We start from the raw sequence: 23,457 nt of genomic DNA on the forward strand, positions 1-23,457 counted from the left end.
GCCAGACTTTGACCGCTTCGCCTTGGGCATTTTTAATCTGTAGCTCTGCTCTAAAATATGATGCAATCTAATTATAAATGCAAAACAATACAATTAAGTTTTTAGTTTGTTTCCTCCCCACAGTCATGATTTATGTTGAACACACAAGGCCTGTCACACCGAACCCCTGCAGTTATCATAGGGGGTCAGTCTAGTAGTAATTCCAAAAAAGTTGGCATGATGTGTAAAATTTAAATAATTTAAAGAATGATTTTCACAGTGGAAAATGACAAACACATCAAATTTAAACTGAGAAAATGTGGTTTTTTAAGGTCAAGGTTCAGGCTGATGAAAGATTCATCAGTCGTGGCTTTGCACAGAGATTTCTCCAGATTTTCTGATATTACACACATTATTAACATTTTTACACCGTGAACATTATTTTGAAATTCTTTCATAATTTAGTAGCTGCCGATTAACCTAGCCGCTTCTTTCTAGCAACACTTTATTTTCCAGCCTTTCCTGGAGCCAGCATTACATTGCTTGAGATGTAATGCTGGCGTGAAACTGAAATTGAACTCATATTTTTCACGAAACAGTAAAATTTCTTCTTCCAATATTGGTATTGTTTTTTGTGTTCTAATGTGAATAAAATGTGGATATAATATTTGCAAATGTTTTATTTACATTTTACACATTTTTTGGATTTGGTGTGCGCGCGCATCTGTAATATAAATAACGAGCCAAAAACGCGTTACGATGATTTTGTATGATAGCAGTAAGTTATATTGAATTAGAACAGTTTTCCATATTTCTGCATTTTTACAGAATTTAAGCTTTTTCACCAAAATCTGGCACAAAGTGACGCAGAGCATTCCCTGTTTAATGCTCGGTGTTTCCTGGGGAAGGATCTGAAGTTTGCCCGCCTAATGAATGCCCTCCAGTGTTGACACCAAACCCACGCCCTTGTAAGCAATCAGCGGCACTGCTCCTACCCAGGGCACTGAATCAGTGCGCGAGGAGAAGGAAAACATCTCCTTGCTGTGCGTGTTTACGACAGAGGATGTTTCAGAATGACACCACTTGTATATGAACCCCACCTCTCCCCCCCCGGCTCACACGTCGGGCGCTGCGTGCTGTGCTTGAGCGTCACATCACAGACTTAACGGGAATCTCGGGTGTCTGCACCGCTCCTCCAGGATTATGCCCGGGATGACTCCGTGGTGATTTCTGAGTCCTTTTTGGAAACATTCATGGGTGCACGACAGGATTTCCCGAGTGGGGAAACGTGGGATTTTGTCCACTACCGCTGTCGTTTCCACTGCGCGGACGGCTCAGGTTTTGACCACAACTTGGGTTAAACTTTCCCGAAATACTCCGGTGTGAAGAAAGAAAGCCGGATTTACAATTAACTATTTAACCTGGTGTTCTCTTCACACTGCCGGGGATGAAGGCAGATCGACGAACTATGAATTTTCTCTTATGGATATTAGTCCCAAACTTTTTCCTGTGTTGGCTTGTGGTTGACGCACAGGTAAGAAACGTTATGCTGGGCACGCGCCACAGCACGCGGCATGTTTGTGCTGCTAAAGTCATATTTTTGAGCAATTGTTTCCCCCATTGAGCCCAAAGAGGCTCGACAGAAACATGAGAATATAAACTGTCATTATATAATGTTAGACCAGCACCATGCATCATTTCCCCTGTGTGCAGACACAGCAGGCAATCTAAAGAACACCAGCCATGTATGCAAGTATAGTGCATGTGCGCATTTTTCTGTTATATATATAGGGGAGACCGGGGATAGTTGTAACATTTTTGACATTTCTGTCTGTAAATTGGAGCTCGTTTAAGGTAGTGGATTCAAAATGTAATGCAAAGTATTTACATGTCTCTGCTATTAAATAGTGCAGCTATTTTCTCTGCAGCACAATTACCCATTGCATGGTATGGCCTCAAACACAAAGAGTGAAATGTTACAATTAACCCCATAGTCTGGGTTAGTTGTAACATATCCTGGGGTGAAATGTAACACAATGAAATAAGGGTACTAACGAAACATTAACATGTAATCTTTGTTTATTCAACACATGAATGCACTTAGAGCCATTTATGTAGCTGTGTGTGTGTGTGACAGAATGCAGAAATCTAGCTTTTGAACATATTCCAACCCCCCAAAAAAGACAAATTCTGGAATTTTCTGCAACTAAATATTTCATTAATTTTGGTTGGTCTTCCTTGAGTTTGGCCTCATTGGCTCAGTGGGCATTATAACCTACAACTCTTGCACCAATTTTGAACATAACAATGAAGCTGAAAAAATGTAGTTGTTCACCAGCATCGCAATTCCATTACTTTTTATCATGGCTTACCTTGGTGTGGTTTGCAAAGTGCTTCAGAAAGATGAGGAAATCTGTTTCTTGCACCCATCCTGATTTATTTCCACTACCAGTACTTCCTACTGGTCCATCTCTGACACAGAGGTCTGCATAATGTATGTGTGGGAACACAAACAGTGGAGGAATTGTGTTGCCAATGGCATTAACCGCATATACAAAAGTGACCAGTGAACCTCTCTCTGCTGATGTCGTTCACAAACTTGTTTAATATAAGTTAAAGTAATAGTGTGGTAAGTTGTAACATCTGCATTATTGTTACAACTAACCCAGACTGTTGCTGTTACAACTGACCCAGACTCCTATAGCCATGAACTAGCTAACATTACAGCCAACGGCTAAAACATTAGCACTAAAGACCTACACAGAATATATCCCCATAGACATACAAATAACATAATTTAAGTTTGATGAGTTTAACTGCAAAGCAGATAATGCTATTAGAAATTGAAATAAAGTAGAAAAACTTACTTTTTGGCATACAAATTACTTTTTTTTCGTGTTAAATTGTCTGTGTTTGACGAAATGTGCTGATTTTTCACATGTGATAGCAGAACTGAATTGGGCATGCACAGGATGAGTCACATCATTTGAAACGTAGCCCTGATTGGAGAAATTGGAAGTGTTACAACTAACCCACGTTACAACTATCCCCGGTCTCCCCTATATATATATATATATATATATATATATATATATATATATATATATATATATATATATATATATATATATATATATATATATATATATATATGAATGAATGTGTGTGTGTGTGTACGATAGGAGTCAACAACGAGCGATAGATAGATATAACAGTATAAGTGTATAAGTCATTTATTTTGTTATTTTGTGCTGTAGATTTTTGCGACCACACAGGCACGCACGCACGCACACTCCACATTTCATCATAAAATCAATATCAATATCAGCACAGCAGATGGAGGCGATGCATTTGTTATGAGCTTAACTTGCTAGGAGCAGTTTGTTCCACATCTGATAAGTTTTGTGTTCTAAAATAACCATCAGCTGCCTTTCAGATCACATTGTGATGGGTTTGTTAAGCCTCACTTTTTTAAGTAATGAAGCAAAACCAAACTGAATGCCTCCTAGGAACAAGACCAGTATGTTTGAGTTTAGATTATTTGTCTTAAATTGTTGTTGTTTTTTTTAAATAAGATGATGCATGTGAATATAGTATTTTGCATGTAACCCGAAGCTGGGCTGACTAAAAAATTGACACATGAATCACCAGACTTGATGTACTATTAGTCACTGATGAGTCCCAGTTGTTTATAGTGAAGCATAAGCTTGTCGAGGGCAGGAGAGTGTTCCTGCATTAACAGCACCACGGACAGCGGCTTCAGCACTGGATCCTCTGTGATGATGAAGGATCTGAGTGTACATAAAAACTAGAAAATAACATTTCTGATGCCAAGGCATCATTTCATAATATGAATATCAAATAGCAATAATGGAATAATGAATAGTGCCGGCCATATAGATTCAAATGTTGAAATATGAGTCATTGAAAGTTGGGATTGTTTGGTTTTTGCTTCACTGACAGATGCTACTCCTCCTTTAATTTGTCAGTATTGTATTTAAAAAAAGGTGTTTTTTAAAATACATTTTCCAGGCTGTTGCCTGCTAATCAGACTCAAGTCTTTGCTTCAGTTTGCAAGTGAAGTGCAATCTTCTTCCTGTACAGCTGCTTTAATTTCATCCATGTCTGCCATCAGGTTTACATGCATTTTTTCCATGAAGAGAGATATTTAGCTGGCTAAGACAAAGATGTGTGACGATAACACCTTTCACTCTTAATCCCACAGATTAACCTTTACTTCAACTGTTTCATCAGTGGGTTCAACGTCAGATCTCTTTGTATTGTTGGACAAATTGTGGGGATTAATTCAGAGTCTGGAGTCAGATTAGGTAAAGCCTACCAAGGCTCACTGGCTGAACTCTGAGTCAGTGATGAACACGTCAGCCTGATTTGCAACATCAAATAAAGCGTGCACATATTAAACAGCAGCTTCAGTTTACCTTAGTTTTAAAAATAACACACTGACCCGCTGGGAAGTTTTAGGGTATGAAATAAAGAAGAGAGCTCCTTTCTGCATCTAACAAAGGATCCACGAAGGAAGTTTCAGGGGTTTAAATGTACTTAATGAACTGATTCTGATGCCTGGCACTATAATTATTTATCCCAAGACTGAAAGTCAAACATCTGCTGTGTACCAGCTAACCACCCTCAGTGAGATGGCTGGGCTTAGGCTGGGTTGTTTGGCTCAGGAAGGTGTAAATCTGGAGTCCAATTAATGGAACAAGCCTTCAGGTGTGGGACACAGACACCTTCTATTTAGAAAATCTGTCTATGAATGGGAGCTGATTTAGTACTGTGGCTACCTTTGACAAAGCTGGGGCCCAGTTATGATGATTCAACTGTAACACAGGACATATTATTCTCCAAGGTGAAAAAAGAAGGGTTGGGTATAAGGGCTTTAAGTATCAGGAGAGCTGCTTGTACAAGAAATAGAATAGATGTAGAGATACTGTGAAATGACGTCAAAAATCCCCACCTGAGCTCTGTTGAAGCAATTATGGTCCAAAATGGCTCTAAAAGGTTTTGAAGGTATAAGCTGCTACAGCAGGAAGTGCTTTTTTTGAGGTTATCGCTGCTAGAAGAGTTTCAACCAGTTATTCATTCATACTGGGATTATCTACACCTATGACTCAAGCTTTATTTGTAGCGCTGTTTATATCCGGCAGAGCAGACAATTAATTTTCCCCAAGGTGCTGCATTAGAAACTGCGACAGCCGTGGAGGGCCGCACCCAGAAGGGAAAGCTAAACACCCACCCTGACCGTAGAGTCTGATGACATAAAATACTGATATCTGCTGATGTTAAAAACAAATTTTCCCTTTCTAACAGATGTAACACACATGTCCTTATCATTTTGTGGTTCAAAATAGGTGTGCCCTCTGGTGGACAGCATGTGCAACAGCAAAACAGCTAACAGCTAATAATTTTACGATATGCCGAGTGTTGCAATAAAAAATAATATAAAAAACAAACACCCAGCACGCCCCTGCCTGCGGTTTATCCTTCAAGCTCGGGTCCTCTACCAGAGGCCTGGGAGCTTGAGGGTCCTGCAGTATCTTAGCTGTTCCCAGGACTGCGCTCTTCTGGACAGAGATCTCCGATGTTATTCCCAGGATCTGCTGGAGCCACTCGCCTAGCTTGGGAGTCACCGCACCTAGTGCTCTGATTACCACGGGGACCATATATATATATATATATATATATATATATATATATATATATATATATATGTGACTTATCACCAAATTATGAACTCAAAGTTAAACTTTTTCAGTATCTGTTTTATCCAGTAAAATCTGTAAGTTTTGTCTCTACAGTTATTTTTTTTGCTGCAAAATGAAAAAATGTGGTGAAAATGCCACAAATGCTGCTGTAAGTTGGAGTCTTTCTGCATCTGAATGGGATCAAGTTAGCAATTAAATGCAATATTTTTCTGAAAATACAGCAGTTAACTGAGATAAATCATTGTAAATCACATGTTTCTGTCTACAGCAACCTTCCTGTTTGACTGGCAGCCAGCTGTGTTGAATCCCCTCCAGTTGTGCTCATTGAGAAAGACTCAGACTGAATCTTTCTGGATTTATAAATTAGATAGCAATTATTTGCAAACCTTCACCAACCTCTCTTAGAGGGACTGCATTCAGTCCAAACCTGCAGAATGTTTTTTAATTCAACCTTTATTTATGTAAATTTACCTTGATAAAAGTAATCCCACTATGACTTAATGTGTTATTTATACGAGAGACCTGTTTCGGTTGCCTCCGATCAGGCAACATGAGCTCTCTTGTTCATGGTATTCATGGTTCAAGTATTTCAGTTTTTTTAATTAAATTTGAATATTTCATGTTCCTGTATCAATACAATATTGGCGCACAAAATATTGCAATACTATGCTGTATTGACCTCCCCATGTAGCTGCTTGTAATTTCTTCCTTTTCCAGCCTTTAAGTAAAAGTAACTGTTGCTGGATATAGTTCAACATGATTGGCTCAGTTTTAGTTGCACCAGTAGACAAATATAAATGCAAATGATCAATTACGTGATCAATTATGTAGGCTCCAGATGCTCCAGATGCTTTAGATGACCAGTTACAGCAAAGAACTCCAGAGGTTTTTGATTTGATTTACAATAATGGTCTGGGAACAATGGCTGCAAAGTCAAGACTGTTGTTCAGGTTTTAAATATTCTAGGTAATAATTTTTAACCTGCCCCAATTTGTGCTTAATGTACAAGTTGTTAAAATTTAGTAAACAAACATGGTGGGAATCCTTCTTAAGCTTCTACCAAATGCTTTGTGTTAGCTCAACATTATAACGATTCTGAGAGTCGATCGGTTGGCTCCTCCAGTATCTTTAATTTATGCATGCATAAATTAAGAGTAAGTCCAAGTTTCCTACCACACTCCAGATGGAGCTTTAACATATTTCTGAAAGTATGTTAACTATAATTAACTCTACTGGGAAATGTTAAGGCTTCAAATCTGAAACACAGACATCTTAAACATGATCTGCAAAGAATATTAACCGTGTTTGATTCTTCTGCTTAATGGGCTGTTGGATATATGATCGTACATGGGTTTGTAAGCTTGACATGGTACAATAACCACACTGTTATTTTCCTGGAGAGGCTGTGAGATGGCTTAAAGCTGTAATGACGTCTTTTTTTTAGATTTTCAGTGAATGTCAGGCTTGGGTTTGGAAAACTGGAATAATCACATAAAAGGATGTTAAAAGTTTGAGGAGTACATCTGAGAGGTCTTAGATTTCTGTAAGAAGTGAAGCAAATTATGAGAGTGGAAATGTACGGAGCCTGCAGGGGACATGGGAGAAAAAAACTTAAGATGGACTTTTGCGAGATCTCGCAAAAGTTTTAGCCGCATTCTTCGGCCTTCGACCTCCCGTTAGCTCGAAGCTAACGGGAGGTCGAGACCTACTACAGCCGGGAGGAGCACCGCTTTCCCGGCACATCGTGCCTCGACCTCCCGGTTGGCTTCAAGCCGGCATCCGAAGATTGCGGCTAAAACTTTTGCGAGATCTCGAGTTAGTTTTGCGAGATCCCGAGTTTGTTTTGTGAGATCTCGCAAAAGTCCGTCTTAATTTTTTTTTCTCCCATGTCGCCTGCGGGGCTCCGTAGAAATGAGACATTAACTGGAAGTGAAGTATATGGAAATCAATGTGAAAAGAAGAAACAAACAAAAAAAGATTGAAAATCACTGAAAGAATGACTGGAATCCACTGATTCTGGACCTTTTCTTACGTTTTGAGGAATAAAGCAAGCATACTGTTAATATAAAAGTAAATAAAGGCAAAAATCGATTTTTCTTTTTGTTTAGACTCGTATAAGAAGTCAATCAAAACTGATGTCGGGGTTTTAAAAGAAGCTTTTAGGAAATATGTGTGAGTGATATGCCTGTTTTAGTCATGTCAGAAGCATCACTTCAGAGAGAGCTCTCTCTCTCTTTGGTCACTTCTTCACTTTGGTCCAAACTATAACAAAACAGTCTCGACTGGATCGACTTCCAGACATGCACCCTGTTATGCAAATCTGATAGCAGTTTGACATGTGAGTATGATGTCTGAATAACAATCCTGGTCACGTTTGGGGAAGAATCGTGACAGCAATCTTACCAGGTCACATGTATATTTTCTGTATCAGCCTCAAAATGGAAAGCATGTTGGACTTGCATAAAGAAAAAGGCTGTGGCAGAAAGAGAGAGCAAAAGAAAAAGGAATGCAAATGTTTTACATTAAAAAACTCTAATACATTTGTTATCTCAGTCATTTTCACTTCTACAGAAAGAAATCATTTAAATAAATTAGGAAAAGCAGTGTTAAGAAAGGGCGATTTAAGTTTTTGGGCGAATCATCTTTTCATAAGTCATAAGTGTAATAATCTCACCAGCACATTCTTTATATATTTTTCATTTTCATTCATGCCAAGTGTTAAATGTATAAATATGCAAGGCCTAAACTTTTGGCAACGTGTGAGTAGCTGAAGAGTGAATCTATATTATTGCTCGTCTCCAAGAATTTATGCACCACAAAAAATCTGCTTTAAATTCTGCATTGATTGATGAAAGTGAGGCAAAAATTGAATCGAGGACTCTCCATGAGAAGAGATGTCACCCAAAATTCTCCCCACACTAGCTTTGCAAGGTTGGATCTCATCTCATTGATCTTATTGCAGCTTTTGATACATTCTCCCACCACACCGTCCGCTATAGATTAGTCTCTAATGGCATAAACAGTCACTCGCATGGTTTTCTCGTACCTCTCCGGCTGTTCAGTTTGTGCAAATAAATATATATATATATCAGTATAATTCAGATTATTGTGGTGTGCCTCGAGGCTCTGTCCCGGGGGCTTTGCTCTTCAATATTTATCTTCTACCTCTCTGCAATATTTTCAGGTGATATAACACTCATTTCTGTTTATCTTCCAAACCCACTGCTATTCTCCCTCCACGTCTCTTTCTGATTGTTTAGTTAAAATTAAAGTTTGGTTTACTCATAATTTTCTTTAACTTAATAATAATGAAAATATAATTTATTTTTATTGCCATAAAATCGATGTGGTTTAAATCTATTAGTTATTCATTAACTATTAATTAAGAACATTAAGAGCTGGATGGCCTGAAAGCCATAATCTGAGATCCTTCCCAGATGCCTTAATGCCCACTCGCATCCTGGGCCATTTGACCTCAGCAAATCACATGATAGGCCAGCACAGGCATCCAGTATCCGTAGTTTCAGGTGCTGCACGTCTCGTATCTTCACCCCATAGACAATTGCCTTCAGATGACCCCAAAGATAAAAGTCTAACGGGGTCAGATCGGGAGACCTTGGGGGCCATTCAACTGGCCCACGACGACCAATCCACTTTCCAGGAAACTGTTCATCTATGGCACCCATAATGTGGTGGTGCACCATCTTGCTGGAAAAACTCAGGGAACGTGCCAGCTTCAGTGCATAAAGAGGGAAACACATCATCATGTAGCAATTTCAAATATCCAGAGGCCTTGAGGTTTCCATTGATGAAGAATGGACCCACTATCGTTGTACCCCATATACCACACCAAACCATCACTTTTGTTGTTCCAACAGTCTTGGAGGATCCATCCAATGTGGGTTAGTGTCAGACCAATAGCGGTGGTTTTGTTTGTTAACTTCACCATTCACATAAAAGTTTGCCTCATCACTGAACAAAATCTTCTGCGTGAACTGAGGGCCCTGTTCCAGTTTTTGTTTTGCCCATTCTGCAAATTCTGTGCGCCGATTTGGGTCGTCCTCGTTGAGATGCTGCAGTAGCTGGAGTTTGTAAGGGTGCCATCTGTGAGTAGCTAATATCTGCCGAAGGGATGTTCGACTAATGCCACTCTCCAGTGACATGCGGCGAGTGCTACGCTGTGGGCTCTTGCTGAATGAAGCTAGGACAGCCACTGATGTTTCTTCATCAGTGACAGTTTTCTTGCATCCACATTTTGGCAAATCCAACACTGAACCAGTTTCACGAAACTTAGCAAGCAGTTTGCTGACTGTAGCATGGGAGATGGGTGGTCTCGTAGGGGGTCTTGCATTGAAATCTGCTGCAATGACCTGGTTACTGCGTTCACCAGATATCAACACAATTTCGCTCCTCACGTGTTAACCTCTTCGACGTGTCAATGGCTGTGAACAAAGAGAAACTTGTAAATAACTCATGAAAGAATAAAGTTACGTTGAAACCAAGCACACCATTGTTTTTCTTGTGACATTACCAATAAGTTTGATGTGTCACATGGCCCTCTTCCTATTGAAAAAACAAAAGTTGTATCCAAGATGGCCGACTTCTAAATGGCCACCATGGTCACCACCCATCTGGAGGAGTTTGCCCCCTCACATATACTAATGTGCCACAAACAGGACTTTAATATCACCAACCATTCCCATGTTATTACAGTGTATCCATATAAATGGCCCACCCTGTACAATACCTATAAAGAAGTCGCTTTACATGCATCAAAGAGTTTCTAATTTTAAAATTCACATAATTTTTTATATATGCTCAGTTCAAGATTAAAATCAAAGACCTGGGGCAGAGCAGGTCTGGCCCACAGCACGCAGGAAGATGTTCCCAGTGTTGTTGAAATTTCAGGAAATGGTGACTTACAGTCATGTATGCACAGGGTCAAAGATCTGATCGTGTTTGCTGTGCTCCACAGATGGGGTTTGATGGGCCGCTCTCTGCACAGGAGCAGATGTACATCCTGTATGAAATCAAAATGCAGTGCTACCAGAATCTCTCCAACACTGAACCAGGAACCACAGGTACAAACCATACACGCAGATACAGTCGCTGCAAAACAACACTCAACTCATTTGAGCTTAGCTGAAACATCAACACTTTAAATTGTATGATGGGGGAAAAATTAGGACGATTCCAAAAATAATGGAATCAATACTTTTGATTAAACATCTTTTCCCAACTGTCAGTAAACAGGGAAAATTAAAACAAAAGGAAATCAATATTTGATGTGACCACAAACTCTTCTGCACTCCTTATCTCAATTAAGGATGCTCAGTGCTCAGAGAGCAGAAAGGAGGGAGTCGTATTTGTATATGGAGCTTCCACTTTTGCAAGCAAAAAATTGACGAGTATCTAAAAGTGATTCTTACAACCTAAACCCAGGATTTAAAGCACACCCTCTGGCTTCTGTAACCCGGTTGGGTAACAGGGGAAGCAGTCAGTGGAAGCTGAAATCATCAACCCTTTGAGGTGTGGATTAAAATTCTGAATTCATAACAAAAAGCTTAGGGCAATGAGGAAACTCATTCTGGAGTGTCCAAGTCGTCACCACCGCAAAGGCCCGACACCACAAAGAGTCGGGCCTTTAAAACTGCTGTTTTAACCTCCTAGGACCTGGCATCCACATATGTGGACATCACATTTTAGGTTGTCTAGACCAAAATACTAAATTTTGCTCTACAATGGCCTGATATCCACTTATGAGGACATTATACTGCCACTGTTCTATTGAAATTTAAAACAAATGTCCTCATATGTGGATCTCATTTTTCTCAAACAAAAATCAGGTAAAAACATTCATCAGGTCCCAATCAGCCCAAATAACAAAGAGAAATTAAAAGTGCACACCATGAAAGAATTCGGGTTTTAGGAGATTAAAGGCACAGCAGTAATCTCTGCTCTGAAAACTAAAAAGGAGATCAATAATAAAAGCTCTGAGACCAACTGGGGAGAGCTAATTTTCATGTTTCATAAACCAGTTTGAGATGATTTCATCTTTGTGACACGGAGCGTTACCCAGCCATCAGGTGATGGAAACGCTGTGGATGTAAATGGACGGACCTGCTCAGCAACAACGCTCAGGTAGGCTGTGGGATTCAAACAGTGGGTCCAAATAAACATTCGCCACATCGTTTCACCACCAGCCTGAGCTGGTGACCTGGGATGGAGCCACACTTGTTTGTTTTTAAATTAAATTCTGAATCTGAATATCGCAGCAGAAATCGAGACAGTTTTCCAATCTTTTATTGTCTTGTTGTGGCGACACCAAATTATAACCCGTTTCCTGTTCTTAGCTGTCAGGAGCGGCCCCGGTGTGGTTTTCTGCTTCAAGGTTCGGTGTATTATATTCAGAGACGCTTTTCTGCATACCTCAGGTGTGAATAGGGGCTATTTGAGTTCCTGTTGCCTTCCTGTCAGCTTAAAGCAGTTTGGCCATTCTCCTGACATCTGCGAGACATTTGTGCAAAGGAACTGCCGCTCACTGGATGACAGACCTTTGTTGATCTGCTGGCATTTTCTGAGAAAAGCATCTCTTGAACCAACCAGCCTCTCTTGAACCAACAATCATGCCACATTCAAAGTCACTTAAATCCCCTTTCTTTGAACAGCAGGTTGTTGTGACCATGTCTACATGGCTAAATGATGTGCCGAGCTGACATTAATGAGCAGTTGAACAGGTGCACCTAACAAAGTGGCCTGTGAGCGTACAAGCCTATTCGCATCACAATGTGAATGGATATATATGATAGAAGTCCATATTCTTGGCATGTAAAACAAACTAGCACACATAGGAAAAACAGAGGGTATCATATCGATGACGTGTTGACTTCTTCATCTTCTCACTGCAGATGAGGTGTGCCCTCCAGACTGGGACGGTCTGATTTGTTGGCCCCACGGCTCCCCCGGGCTCATCACCAAGGTCCCCTGCCCATCGTACATCTATGACTTCAATCACCAAGGTTAACACTTTTCTTTTCCAGCACCGAATTAGAGCTTAACATGCAAAGAAAAACTCAAACTGTTCAGCGAACATCTAATACAAGCATTTTCAGCATGACTCGTTATATTCTCAGGTAGCGCGTACAATCCGAAAAAGAGTTTTGAGGATTTTGAAGGTCTTGGACAAGATGAAAGTTTGCTTTTTGAGAAATTTTGCTCTGATGTGTTCTTCACAGAAAAGTGGAACATCATATTTGGTGGATAATTAGTGAAACTTTTTGGTCCTTACAGCAGGATTCTTGAATAATTTCAGCTTCATATTCAGGCCACAAAGAAAAAAAATTAAAGAATTAAAGTGGATCGAACTCTGTCCATCACATCGAGCGTCAACATTAATGTTTTAATAGTTTGATTTACATCCGTTCTTCCCCTGATGTGAAAGCCACAATGAATTGAAGGTAAAAAGGTTTTTAAAGGCATTAAAAATGATTTTTTTCCCTTTTATACACGACACGGAACTAAGGTGTAGTTTTTATTATTCATTGTGATTAATAATTTCAGATCACCTGTGTAAGAATAGATGTGTTTGGGCCATTTATGCATTAGTTACTTAAACCTTTTTAAAGGTGTTTTTGTTTGAGTGAAATTATTTTTTATTTTTAAAATGGGCATTTTGTAGGACATGCTTACAGGAAGTGTGACATCAACGGTTCCTGGGTCTTTGTGGAGCAGTGGAACAAAACATGGACCAATTACTCAGAGTGTTTACGCTTTCTCCAGCCCTTCAGTGACGAAGATGGGAGAGTAAGTATCGCTATAAAATATTAAAGTTGCAGCTGTATGTGTGAAATGTTTTCCATTGTGAGTATACAGTAAAAGTCTCCAGCTACCCCTCATTCTGTACATTTTGCTTCCAAGCAGCCAGACTTTCCCTTAACTTAAGCCTGACGACCTTTCCCGGGTGCATACTGCACGATCACACCACTGCACCACCCTTTTCCCTATTATTAAGGAACTCAACACTGGCTTTGAATCATTCAAACAAAACAAAAAAGGTCCTAAATCAAGAGATGAAGCAACTAGATGTGTCTAAAACAGACAAGAGACAACAAAGAACCAAATTTAAATTGTATCTTTTGGCACTTTATTACAAGCAGCCTGTTGCAAAGACACATTTCTTCCTGTTTCTTCAGCTGAAACCATGAAAAATGCCAAAGATAACACAGTTTGTCAGGCATGAAATAGTATTTTTACACCAACACGCTGCTATAAGCTGAAAACTTGGCATTGTTGCCTCTTAAAAATTTTAAGGACACTAGACAAGTGGAGAACAAAAGAAGAAGTGACAGGCCTAAAAACGATCCACTGCAGATGAACAGTGTCTGAGAGCCACACAGACCCGACGCAGGAGCTGAGAGATGCACCTGAACCTTCAGCTGATCCACCCGCTGTTCACCGAAGCCTCATCAGAAATGGAAGGGTGGCTGTCAAGAAGTCATTTTTAGAGAAGGGAAGCGGGAGGAACGCCTGATGTGTGCTTTAGACAAGAGACAACTGGGCTGGAAGTCAGTGGAGTGATGAATCTAAATTTGAAAATATTTGGTTCAGATCTTCATCGGTTTGTCTGTAGGAGGTCTGGGGAGGTACACCGAGTATCTACACTTGTCTGTAAAACACTCTGTGATGGGTTGGAGCTGGATTTCAGCCAGTGTTGCTGGAGAGCTTGTTAAAACGACTGAAAATATGAACGCAGAAAAGTACCATTAGATTTAGATCTACAGTGTAATCCTATCTGGAAAGCATCTGATTTCAGCATTCAGGCTGTGCTGAAGAAAAAAGCAGCCATACAATTTCTTTGACTTTTAAGCTCTTTCAAAATGTACAAACTGTGCTTTCACCTCACATACTGTTTCCATGTTTCGATAAATTGCTGCCATATCTTCCATTTTCCCATCTGAATGTAAATAAACGAGGGGTGAATCAAGCCTCGCGCAGTGTTGCACACAGGTCAATAAACATACATAGAGCAGACCTCTGTGAATAAGCCTGGATGTTCTCTGAAACATCTGCTGCCCCGTCTGCTCCATCTTACACAAACATCTGTTTTGTGGTGCAGAGCTTCATATTCTTACCTCGAGTGTCTAACAACCAAACAGCTCCTCATCCTCCGAAGCTCACGTTCTCACCCTTTTTACTTGTTATCCTTTAACACAGCTTTCAGGCTCTCATCAAAGGCTGCATATTTATGAGTTGTTAGCTGTTCATTATGTGTTCCTTCTCAGGTTGTAGAAGAAAAATGATTAAAGGAAATCTGAAATACTGCTAACTTTTGTACAGCAGGATTATGACAGTCTTATTTTCTACTCAGTAATCAGCTCCAAAAAGCATTTCTTACATCCTCTACGGTACCGTCCGCCCAGATATGCCCCCCCAATAAAATACAAAGCAGACATTTGATAAGGAAACCAAACAAAGTGTTCTCAGAAGCTGGTGACTAATCATATAGCAGAATTATTTCAGGACAAATGAGGACACTGTGCTCCAAGCAACCAAAAAATAAATAAAATTTAAAAACATGTAATCATTCAGACAATCTGCATCTCTTGAAGCTCAAACATATTAATCAATAAAGCCTAGCATCCGCCATAGTGATTAGTGTGCTGTTTGGTATGATTCATTCTGAAAATATCAATTTTAACTGCAGATTTTGATATTTTAGCCATTTGAAGGCAGAAAAGGATACAAAATCTCAATAATTGGAGAAATTTTCATCTCGCCATCCGTCTGTTTACAGCCATTTAAATTCTCATATTTCATCTAAAAGTTACTTTCAGTTACTTTTCCCCTTTTCTTGTTTTGCCTGCTACACATATAAGATGTTAATCAATTCAATTTTATTTATACAGCGCGAAATCACAGCAACAGTCGCCTCAAGGCACTTTATATTGTAAGGCAGACCCTACAATAATACATACAGAGACAAACCCAACAATCATATGACCCCCTATGAATAAGCACTTTGGCGACAGTGGGAAGGAAAAACTCCCTTTTAACAGGAAGAAACCTCCAACAGAACCAGGCTCAGGGAGGGGCGGGGCCATCTGCTGCGACTGGGTGGGGTGAGAGAAGGAAGACTGGATAAAAACATGCTGTGGAAGAGAGACAGAGATGAATAATAAATGGATTATCCAACCTGACACTACATTAGTGACATTAATATGTCTTCACGTCACCTTTTAAAGCAGCTTTTGTAAGTGTATTCACACACATATTCACACAGCAGACAGATAAATGGAGCATCATTAGTATTTGGACTCGTTACCATGTGTTTTCTTAGGTCTTTTGTGTGCGTCTCTAACAGCTCCAGGGGGAAATATTTGACTTTTTAGCTGCTAACTGCTGCTGTGTTCACCGGCTAATTGCCAGCTTTGGATGCCTCATGTCAGGAGTGGGTGTACTGTAGTAGGAAACAAAAAGTAGTCGACGTGCTGCTGCAGAGACTTTGCTTTACTGAGACACTTGAGTTTGGAGGAGTGACAAATTGCAGCCGAGTGATAACAGATAACAAGCTTCCATTCAGTGTTGAATTATAGAAAGTTGGGCTGTTTCCATGAAAACAATAAAAAAAATAGTAACTTTATAAATAAAAAAGTTTGCCTCTCCAACCTGCTAAAAGCTCTCCACAAACTTGCTTTAGATAGAAGAATCAAATCTACAAGCCTCCGAGTCCTTCACCCAACTTGGCTCGATTGCAGCTTTTGTGAAATCACAACTGACTTTGAGCGACTGGTACAGCTTTTTAACGATAAGCCTAACATGTGCTTAATATCTCAAATTTAGTTTGAGGCGTGTTTAACAAAAAGACTTCCAGGTCTGTCGCTTTATAAATGATGGATCAGCTCAGCCTTAATTTCCCTCCATCATCATTTTTCTTTACAAAGAATTAAAATCTTGTCAAGAAAATTAATAATTCTCTTATAAAATTAGCCTTTTAATTTCACTCCACACAGCTTTTCATATTCAACCTATTCATCTAAGCAACCACACTACCCTGGGGATGTCATCTGCTCTGAAAATAAAACATTACCAGGAAGAGAGACTTATAGCCATCTTTTGTTTTTGGTATCAGCTGGATCTTCTGGCTGCTTTGAGCCTAACCACTCCTCGTAGAGATTACATTATCTTAGATTTCCAGGGAATGGATTTGCTGCTAAAACTCCTGAAGTAATTTCTACTCTATCAAAGATTAGGGATGTAATGCTGACTCATTTTTCTGTTTTAATTAAACTCCATTCGTGCTGGGCTTCCATGTTCTCATTGAAGCCCCATTTTTTCCACCATACCATTGTGAGTCATGATTGTGTAAATTGTACCAGTCTTGTTCAGAAGTTGACTAAATAGGAAATGTCTCTCTTTCTTGTCACAGCAAGACTTCTTTGAGCGGCTGTACGTCATGTATACCATTGGCTATGCCGTGTCCTTCAGCTCTCTGCTAGTGGCCATCATGATCATTGGATACTTCCGGTAAGAGAGCAGTTTTTGTTTTTGCTTAAATCATAAACTGCAGTTTGTCAAATCTGAGCTTCTGCAGATAGAAAACACATCAGTGGGAGCCGGACTCCTGCTGCACATCCTGCTTTGGATTCTGAAAATCAGCAGTGGCAGGAACTTAAAAATAACAGCAACATTTAATGCCTTACTGACTTGAACTTTACAGGTTATGAAAATTCCCCAGCAGCCGGGATATTTATATTCTTGTGATGCCTCTGTCAGCTCCCTTGTCAGCTGGAATATTTGTGTCCTGTTGCCTCATGTACCGTTTCGAACCACATCTAGAGGATGCAGAGTTGAGTATACTTCAAATGGCAGAATGCTAATTAGTCTAATTTAGAGTGTGGTGATGGGGACGCTGCCGTCTCACACATCTGCATATGGAAATGTAAGATGTGCTCATTACAGATCTAAACTAAAACACATCCACTCTACTGGACATGTTAGAGATTAGCAGAATAAATAATGACTCATCTGTATGTCCACATGAGACAAGTAGAGATCATTTTATGTGCAGTGTTGACGTTCAGCGGCAGTGCAGCAGTAGATGTAGCAAAACTGACCTTCAGGAGCCAAGATTTTCCCTTAGCAATTATTTTAGAACCACAGCCACATTTTTGAAAGTTTCGACAGTTGATGTAAATTTTTTACTTTGTCCTGTCGTATTGGAGCGTAGATATGAGTACCCAGAACGCAGCTTTCAGAGGCAGAATGGACAGAACAAAAATGTGAGCCGTGTCTCATCAAAGCCCAAAAATAACAAATCCAAAAGAGAACAGAGTCCAAAATGCAAAGTAACTAAAGCCAAGAAGAGCAGAGAGGGAAACATGCAGGGAGGCTGCAAGAAGACAAATACTATAAATACACACAAGGAACAGGTGAGGGGGATTACACAGGCGAGCTCAATCATGATAAACACAAAGTGGAAGTAAAACTAATCAATGCCATGAAGGGAAATCAGGCTGGAAAATAAAAGAGGAAATAGAAAACTACTAGACACAGATACTGAAACATTAAGAGGCACGGGCGAACAGAGAGGGCAAATGTATAAGCGTAGGGAAATGAGAGGGACAAACGACAAAGAACGAAAGATTGAAGGAACATAATGGAAAATTTAAGACCCCTGCTTCTCCGGGTCAAGCTGACCGTGCCGAATGAAAGGCTCTGACATGCTGTCATATTCTGTCTCCATGTAATCTTTCAGAAATACCACGTGTTGATGTACGAGTTATCTTTTATTACACAGCGCTCGGACCATGGCAGAAAGATAGCTTGTCTGTATAAATATTCTAGGCTTGCAGTCCCTCTTGGTCAAAATGCAGGCTACTGGCATGTTGTTTGACCCCTTTGCAAAGGTAAATGAAACTAACAAAGGCATCCTGTGTTCCTCAACAGGAACGGTGCAAGAAAAACTCAAAATAGGAACTGACACTTATTATAAACCAGGAATAAAAAACTGGACAATCATAAACAAACTAAGAACATTAAGAAATCAATCAGAAAATACCAGAAATATGAGAACATACTAAACAATATACACAAGGACACAGGGAGCCATTCTTATCTGGCTATAAGGTTAGCATACAAGTCACATCCTGTGTAGTGTCATGCAAACACATCCCTAATTACCAGATCCAAGAATTCAAAACAAAGTCGTGCACACTTCCCCTCCAGTTCGTCATTCCCTGCATCGCCATCTGCACAGAGCTTGGATCCTGGTAAGCAGTCAATACCATGCCAACTGTTGCAAACAGCCTGGCTGGAAAGACTGAGAATTAGATTTTGGTGGGACTGAGTGTGAAAGGGGCAATCTCTCTGTTGATACGGTGTACTGTTGAAGTTGTAAATACACTGTAAACATCGACTTGTGCCTTCTTCTTGAAAAAGGGATCGGACCGATGGCTAGCTTTAACAAAATATGTGTCAGACTGACTCTGACCAGAACCCCGGCATTTATCCATGACTGCTACAGGTTTTTACATTTGTGATCCAAATAAAGAAAAATAAACGGCCTTGTAGATAAAACACAAATACATAAGAAAGATGTCATCCAAAAGAAATTGTAAATAGTGGTTTTGTAGTAGTTTTTATTTGGATATGTTTCCAAGCTTCTTCTTTTTTTAAATTAAGAAATTAATCTAGAAAAAGTTGCATTTCCTGCGAAAATGCAGTGTGAATGCCGTGTAGTGGAATCTGAAAACAGCAGAAGGAGAACTATCTGCTGAAAATACTTTGTAGAAACTGAAGTCTTTGCTGAAAACCGTTGTATTTGAAAGGGTACACTGAACAATATCAATAAAGCACACTGAGTGCAAGCAGAGAAGACGTGTGACAACAGCCACAGGTAGGATTTGAACCTGCACCACCAGGTCTCACGGCAGCTGCTCATCTCACTGAGCCAAACTAGTTCTTGTCCCAAAGACAGATATGGTGAGAGAAAAAATGTGCAGGGTCCCGAAGAAGCTGAATCGTGCTGAAAAGAGGTGAAGAAGCAGAACTGTATACTCAAAACAGGCAAAAAGGCTGAAATTCTGCTGAAAGAGCAGAAGAGGCTGAAATTGAATTGAAATTGAAAAGAGCGGAACTTGAAGTTTCTGCTGAAAATAGGTGAAGAAAACCGCTGAACAACCTGGAATTTGTGCTGAAAAGAGGTGAAAAAGCTAAAATTTCTGCTGAAAAGGGTGTAGAAGCTGAAATTTGTTCTGAAAAGTGTTAAAAAAGTTAAAGTGTTTACTGAAAAAAATGTTGCGGGATTCGAACCCTCCTGCTCTGAAAACGGCTGCTCATCTCACTGAGCTAAAACACAGCTCAGCCCGGCAAGCTAACCTGGTGATCACACTGCTAATGTGGTCCCATTCATTCAAATGAGTCAAAAATGACATAGAAAGCTTAATATTTCAAAAAGTATAAAAGTTATCAGCACCAAAAGATATAGCTGGCATTAGCAGAATGAGCAGAAGAGCTTAAAATTTGAATGGTGAAAATCGAATGAAAACTGAGGGAGTAGTTAAGCGGCAAAGAAACGGAGCAACTAGAATAAAGTAGAAGATTAAAGTTTACAGAGAAACAGGATCTCAGTCACGGCATTCACACTATTAATGTTGAAAGTGGTGCCAGTGGAGCTTTTCACCTGGACCACATGAAGGACTTTTTCCTGCTGTGCTTCTGCACTCTGGGAACAAAAGTGGTTTGCTGAACATCTGTGGAAACCAGTAAAGGAATGGATACAGAATCTGATCTTCAAAATCACAATGGCCATCAAAGTTATCAATGTCCATCACTGATTAGGGTAAATTAATTTCTTAACTGGTTCGATTTAAATTGATTAGTTCTAACGAATAACAGCTTCTGAATGATGTTATTTTAAGTAACCTTGAAAAGGAAACTGCAGAATCATGGGCTCAGTTATTTTTAGTATTTTTGAAGGCAGGTTATATCCAAGCAACAGGAAGATACCTCTAATGATCCGGTAACTGGAGACGGAGCAGCCAACCACATTCATCTGAAAAAGACTCTGCAAATTATGTGACTTACTGTAACCGCTTGCTTCCTTACATAAGAGGATTCAAACAAGTGTAAAGAAATATTTTAAATTATGAAAATAAAAGCTTTGATGTAGATGAAAACCTCGTTTCACATGGACCTGAGAGAGATGCAAGTAAACAGGAGGCGATCATTTCAAACTGCCTTTGATTTTGCAGTTCCACTGGCAGGGCTCTCCAGATTTATTATGGCGTGTTACGGTAGGTGTAATAATCCCATCAACACTTCAAAAACCTTTTCGAAATCCCTGCCCACCTGAAATTGTCTATCACACAAAAACCCACTTACCGGTAACTGAAGATGGCATTTCTTAAGATTTAAAACCTGAGTGTAAGAACTGGTCATTTATGCAACACCAGTGTTACACGTTCCCATTTAGAAGCACCTCTCCTGCCTTCTGCATAAAAATAATCCAGAACAATGAGCTCTGTGCCACCACTGATGGGTATTCTGTGTGTAGGTAAACTTCCTCCTGATTTTAACACCAAGTTTTGACTGGGTTGCTGGATTTGATTGCGAGAGATGGAAGCTGAAAGTTGAGTAAACATCCTCTTACTCTTCAGATGCTAAAGTGCCCGAGGTGATCAGAGATGCATGTTTAAAAAGGGAAACTTCAAACAGAGCACATTTTCTGGATCATTTGCAGCTGAAATTTCAAAGAGCCATCAAGGCTCCGTTTGACAAATACAGGCCTTAAATCCAGTGTTTCTGACTTCTTAAAGTGCCGACAAATCTCTGATTCTGATTCTTTATCAGCCCTCAAAGCTCCCGCTGCTGTCTGCCTCAGTTTTTGTCTCTAGCGATAATGTACACAATGTGTGTTAGAAAATGTAAAGCGCCCTTTAAAGAGCTGCAGTACATTAACCCTATGCAAGCCACAGTCAGCTGTGCTGAGCAGTGCAGTGTTTTCCAGAGTAGGAAAAAACAAAAACACACAGGGATTAATTGTTTTGAAGTATCAGAAACTTCAAGTCAGTTTTGATGTTTGACAGCAGTTTGAATGCAGAGACGAGTCTGCAGTCATTATTTTTAACGTTTTGTGGTCTGAGTGATGATGATGAAATAATACTGCCAATTATAGATGGTAGTATATAGGAGTGAGGACAGTGTTTAACTGATGTAAGGGTTAAACATGGTTATATAAATTGTCATTTACACTTTCATTAAAATAAATAATAAATAATGTTTGTATGGCTGTTGTGTTGTCATATTTGGGTAAAACAGGACAAGATAATGGTCATCAAAAAGTGTCTTAATCCCCCCCCCCCCAAAACAAACAAACAAACAAACAAACAACAAAACAAAACACAAACACAACAACAACAACCTCCTCCCTGCTGTCTTGAAAATAAATTATGGAAAAAACATCTGGTTATTTAAACTTACTTTATACATTTGCAGTTGAAAATTAGGTGGAGACATTATGAATTCATCATACTGTGAAGGCATGAAATATAAACACTACACATGTTTGAAAGGTCCGTCGGAGCGCAGCTGCCTCGGTGTTCTCTACCACAGTTTACCACTTCTTAAAATCCAATTAAGGAAGAATAAAACACATAAGCTGAGCTTCAGTCACACGTTTGAACAAACCCCAACTGTTGAGTAAAATACACCAAACAGTTGCATCATCTTCAACCCTGAAGACAATGACTTGGCCACTCGTTTAACAGGAGTTTGCAAGGATTTGTTCCCCCCCCCCCTCTCTCTGCCTCATGTTCCTGTACTGCTCATGGTAATTATATGCAGGAACAACAGGAGCAGTGACAGCAACACTAATACTTAAATAGTGAATATTTGTTTGCAAGGCTTTACAGTTTTTAATGCTCTCTGTGTTTACTGCAGCAAAACAGAACAGAGATATAGAAGTGCTGCGCTGGCTTTAACAGAGGCGTACTCTTATCCTTGCACAGTTATATAGCCAGAGACCCGTGCTTACAATGAGACAGTTTGAAAATCCTTGACAGTTTCTTTACCGGCCATACGGTGGAAAAACTCAGTACACCTGTGTGTCACGGTGCTCTGTACGTCGATGATTTACAGGGCAGGCATGTGCTGCATCGACAGTTTCACTCCTCTGACAGAAATAGACAGGATCGCTGAGGATTCGTCCCCTCTGTCAGCTCTGTTTATCTACTATTCACCAGCTCCTCTTCCTGTTGAGGCTGAATGTTGCATAAAACTGGTGGATTATTTTCTGTTAAATGGAACACACATATACACATTCAACTCCTATAGCTGACATTACAGAGATGACACAGGAGGTAAGAAGATCGTTTAAACTCTCCGGCTTTACTGGTGTTTGTGGTCATGAGATCATGTTTTTATACTTTTTTGCATTTCTGCTCAACAGTGCCACAAGGGTAGCCTTGGACTCATTTCATCATTTATGAGAAATGCTTTGCAGTTTTTATAACTTTGTCTTTGCTTGTGTGGCAGGCGTCTTCACTGCACCAGAAACTACATCCACATGCACCTCTTTGTTTCCTTCATGCTACGAGCAGTCAGCATCTTCGTGAAGGACAAAGTTGTGTATTCCAGGGCGGGATTGCAGGACTTGGACTCTGCTCTGCTCGACAGCTTAAAAACTGTTAGCATAGCATCACTGGACAAGTCGCAGTATGTAAGTACCATGCACATTAAATAAGATCCAAATTAGAGA

General features: G+C 39.8%; 1 protein-coding gene across 1 annotated transcript in view; it reads left to right on the forward strand.

Annotated features, from left to right (window-relative positions):
• Positions 1-1,213: 1,213 nt before the first annotated feature.
• pth2ra (parathyroid hormone 2 receptor a) overlaps positions 1,214-23,457 on the forward strand; it is a 63,848-nt gene continuing 41,604 nt past the window's right edge. Inside the window, exons 1-6 of the mRNA XM_080902665.1 lie at positions 1,214-1,513; positions 10,678-10,783; positions 12,611-12,721; positions 13,381-13,505; positions 17,128-17,225; positions 23,235-23,418. Coding sequence (XP_080758791.1) covers positions 1,427-1,513; positions 10,678-10,783; positions 12,611-12,721; positions 13,381-13,505; positions 17,128-17,225; positions 23,235-23,418 — 711 coding nt within the window. The 5' untranslated portion in view covers positions 1,214-1,426. The remainder of the gene's footprint in view (positions 1,514-10,677; positions 10,784-12,610; positions 12,722-13,380; positions 13,506-17,127; positions 17,226-23,234; positions 23,419-23,457) is intronic.

This window comes from Rhamphochromis sp. 'chilingali', assembly GCF_963969265.1.
Source record: "Rhamphochromis sp. 'chilingali' genome assembly, chromosome: 14".
Lineage (NCBI taxonomy): Eukaryota > Metazoa > Chordata > Actinopteri > Cichliformes > Cichlidae > Rhamphochromis > Rhamphochromis sp. 'chilingali'.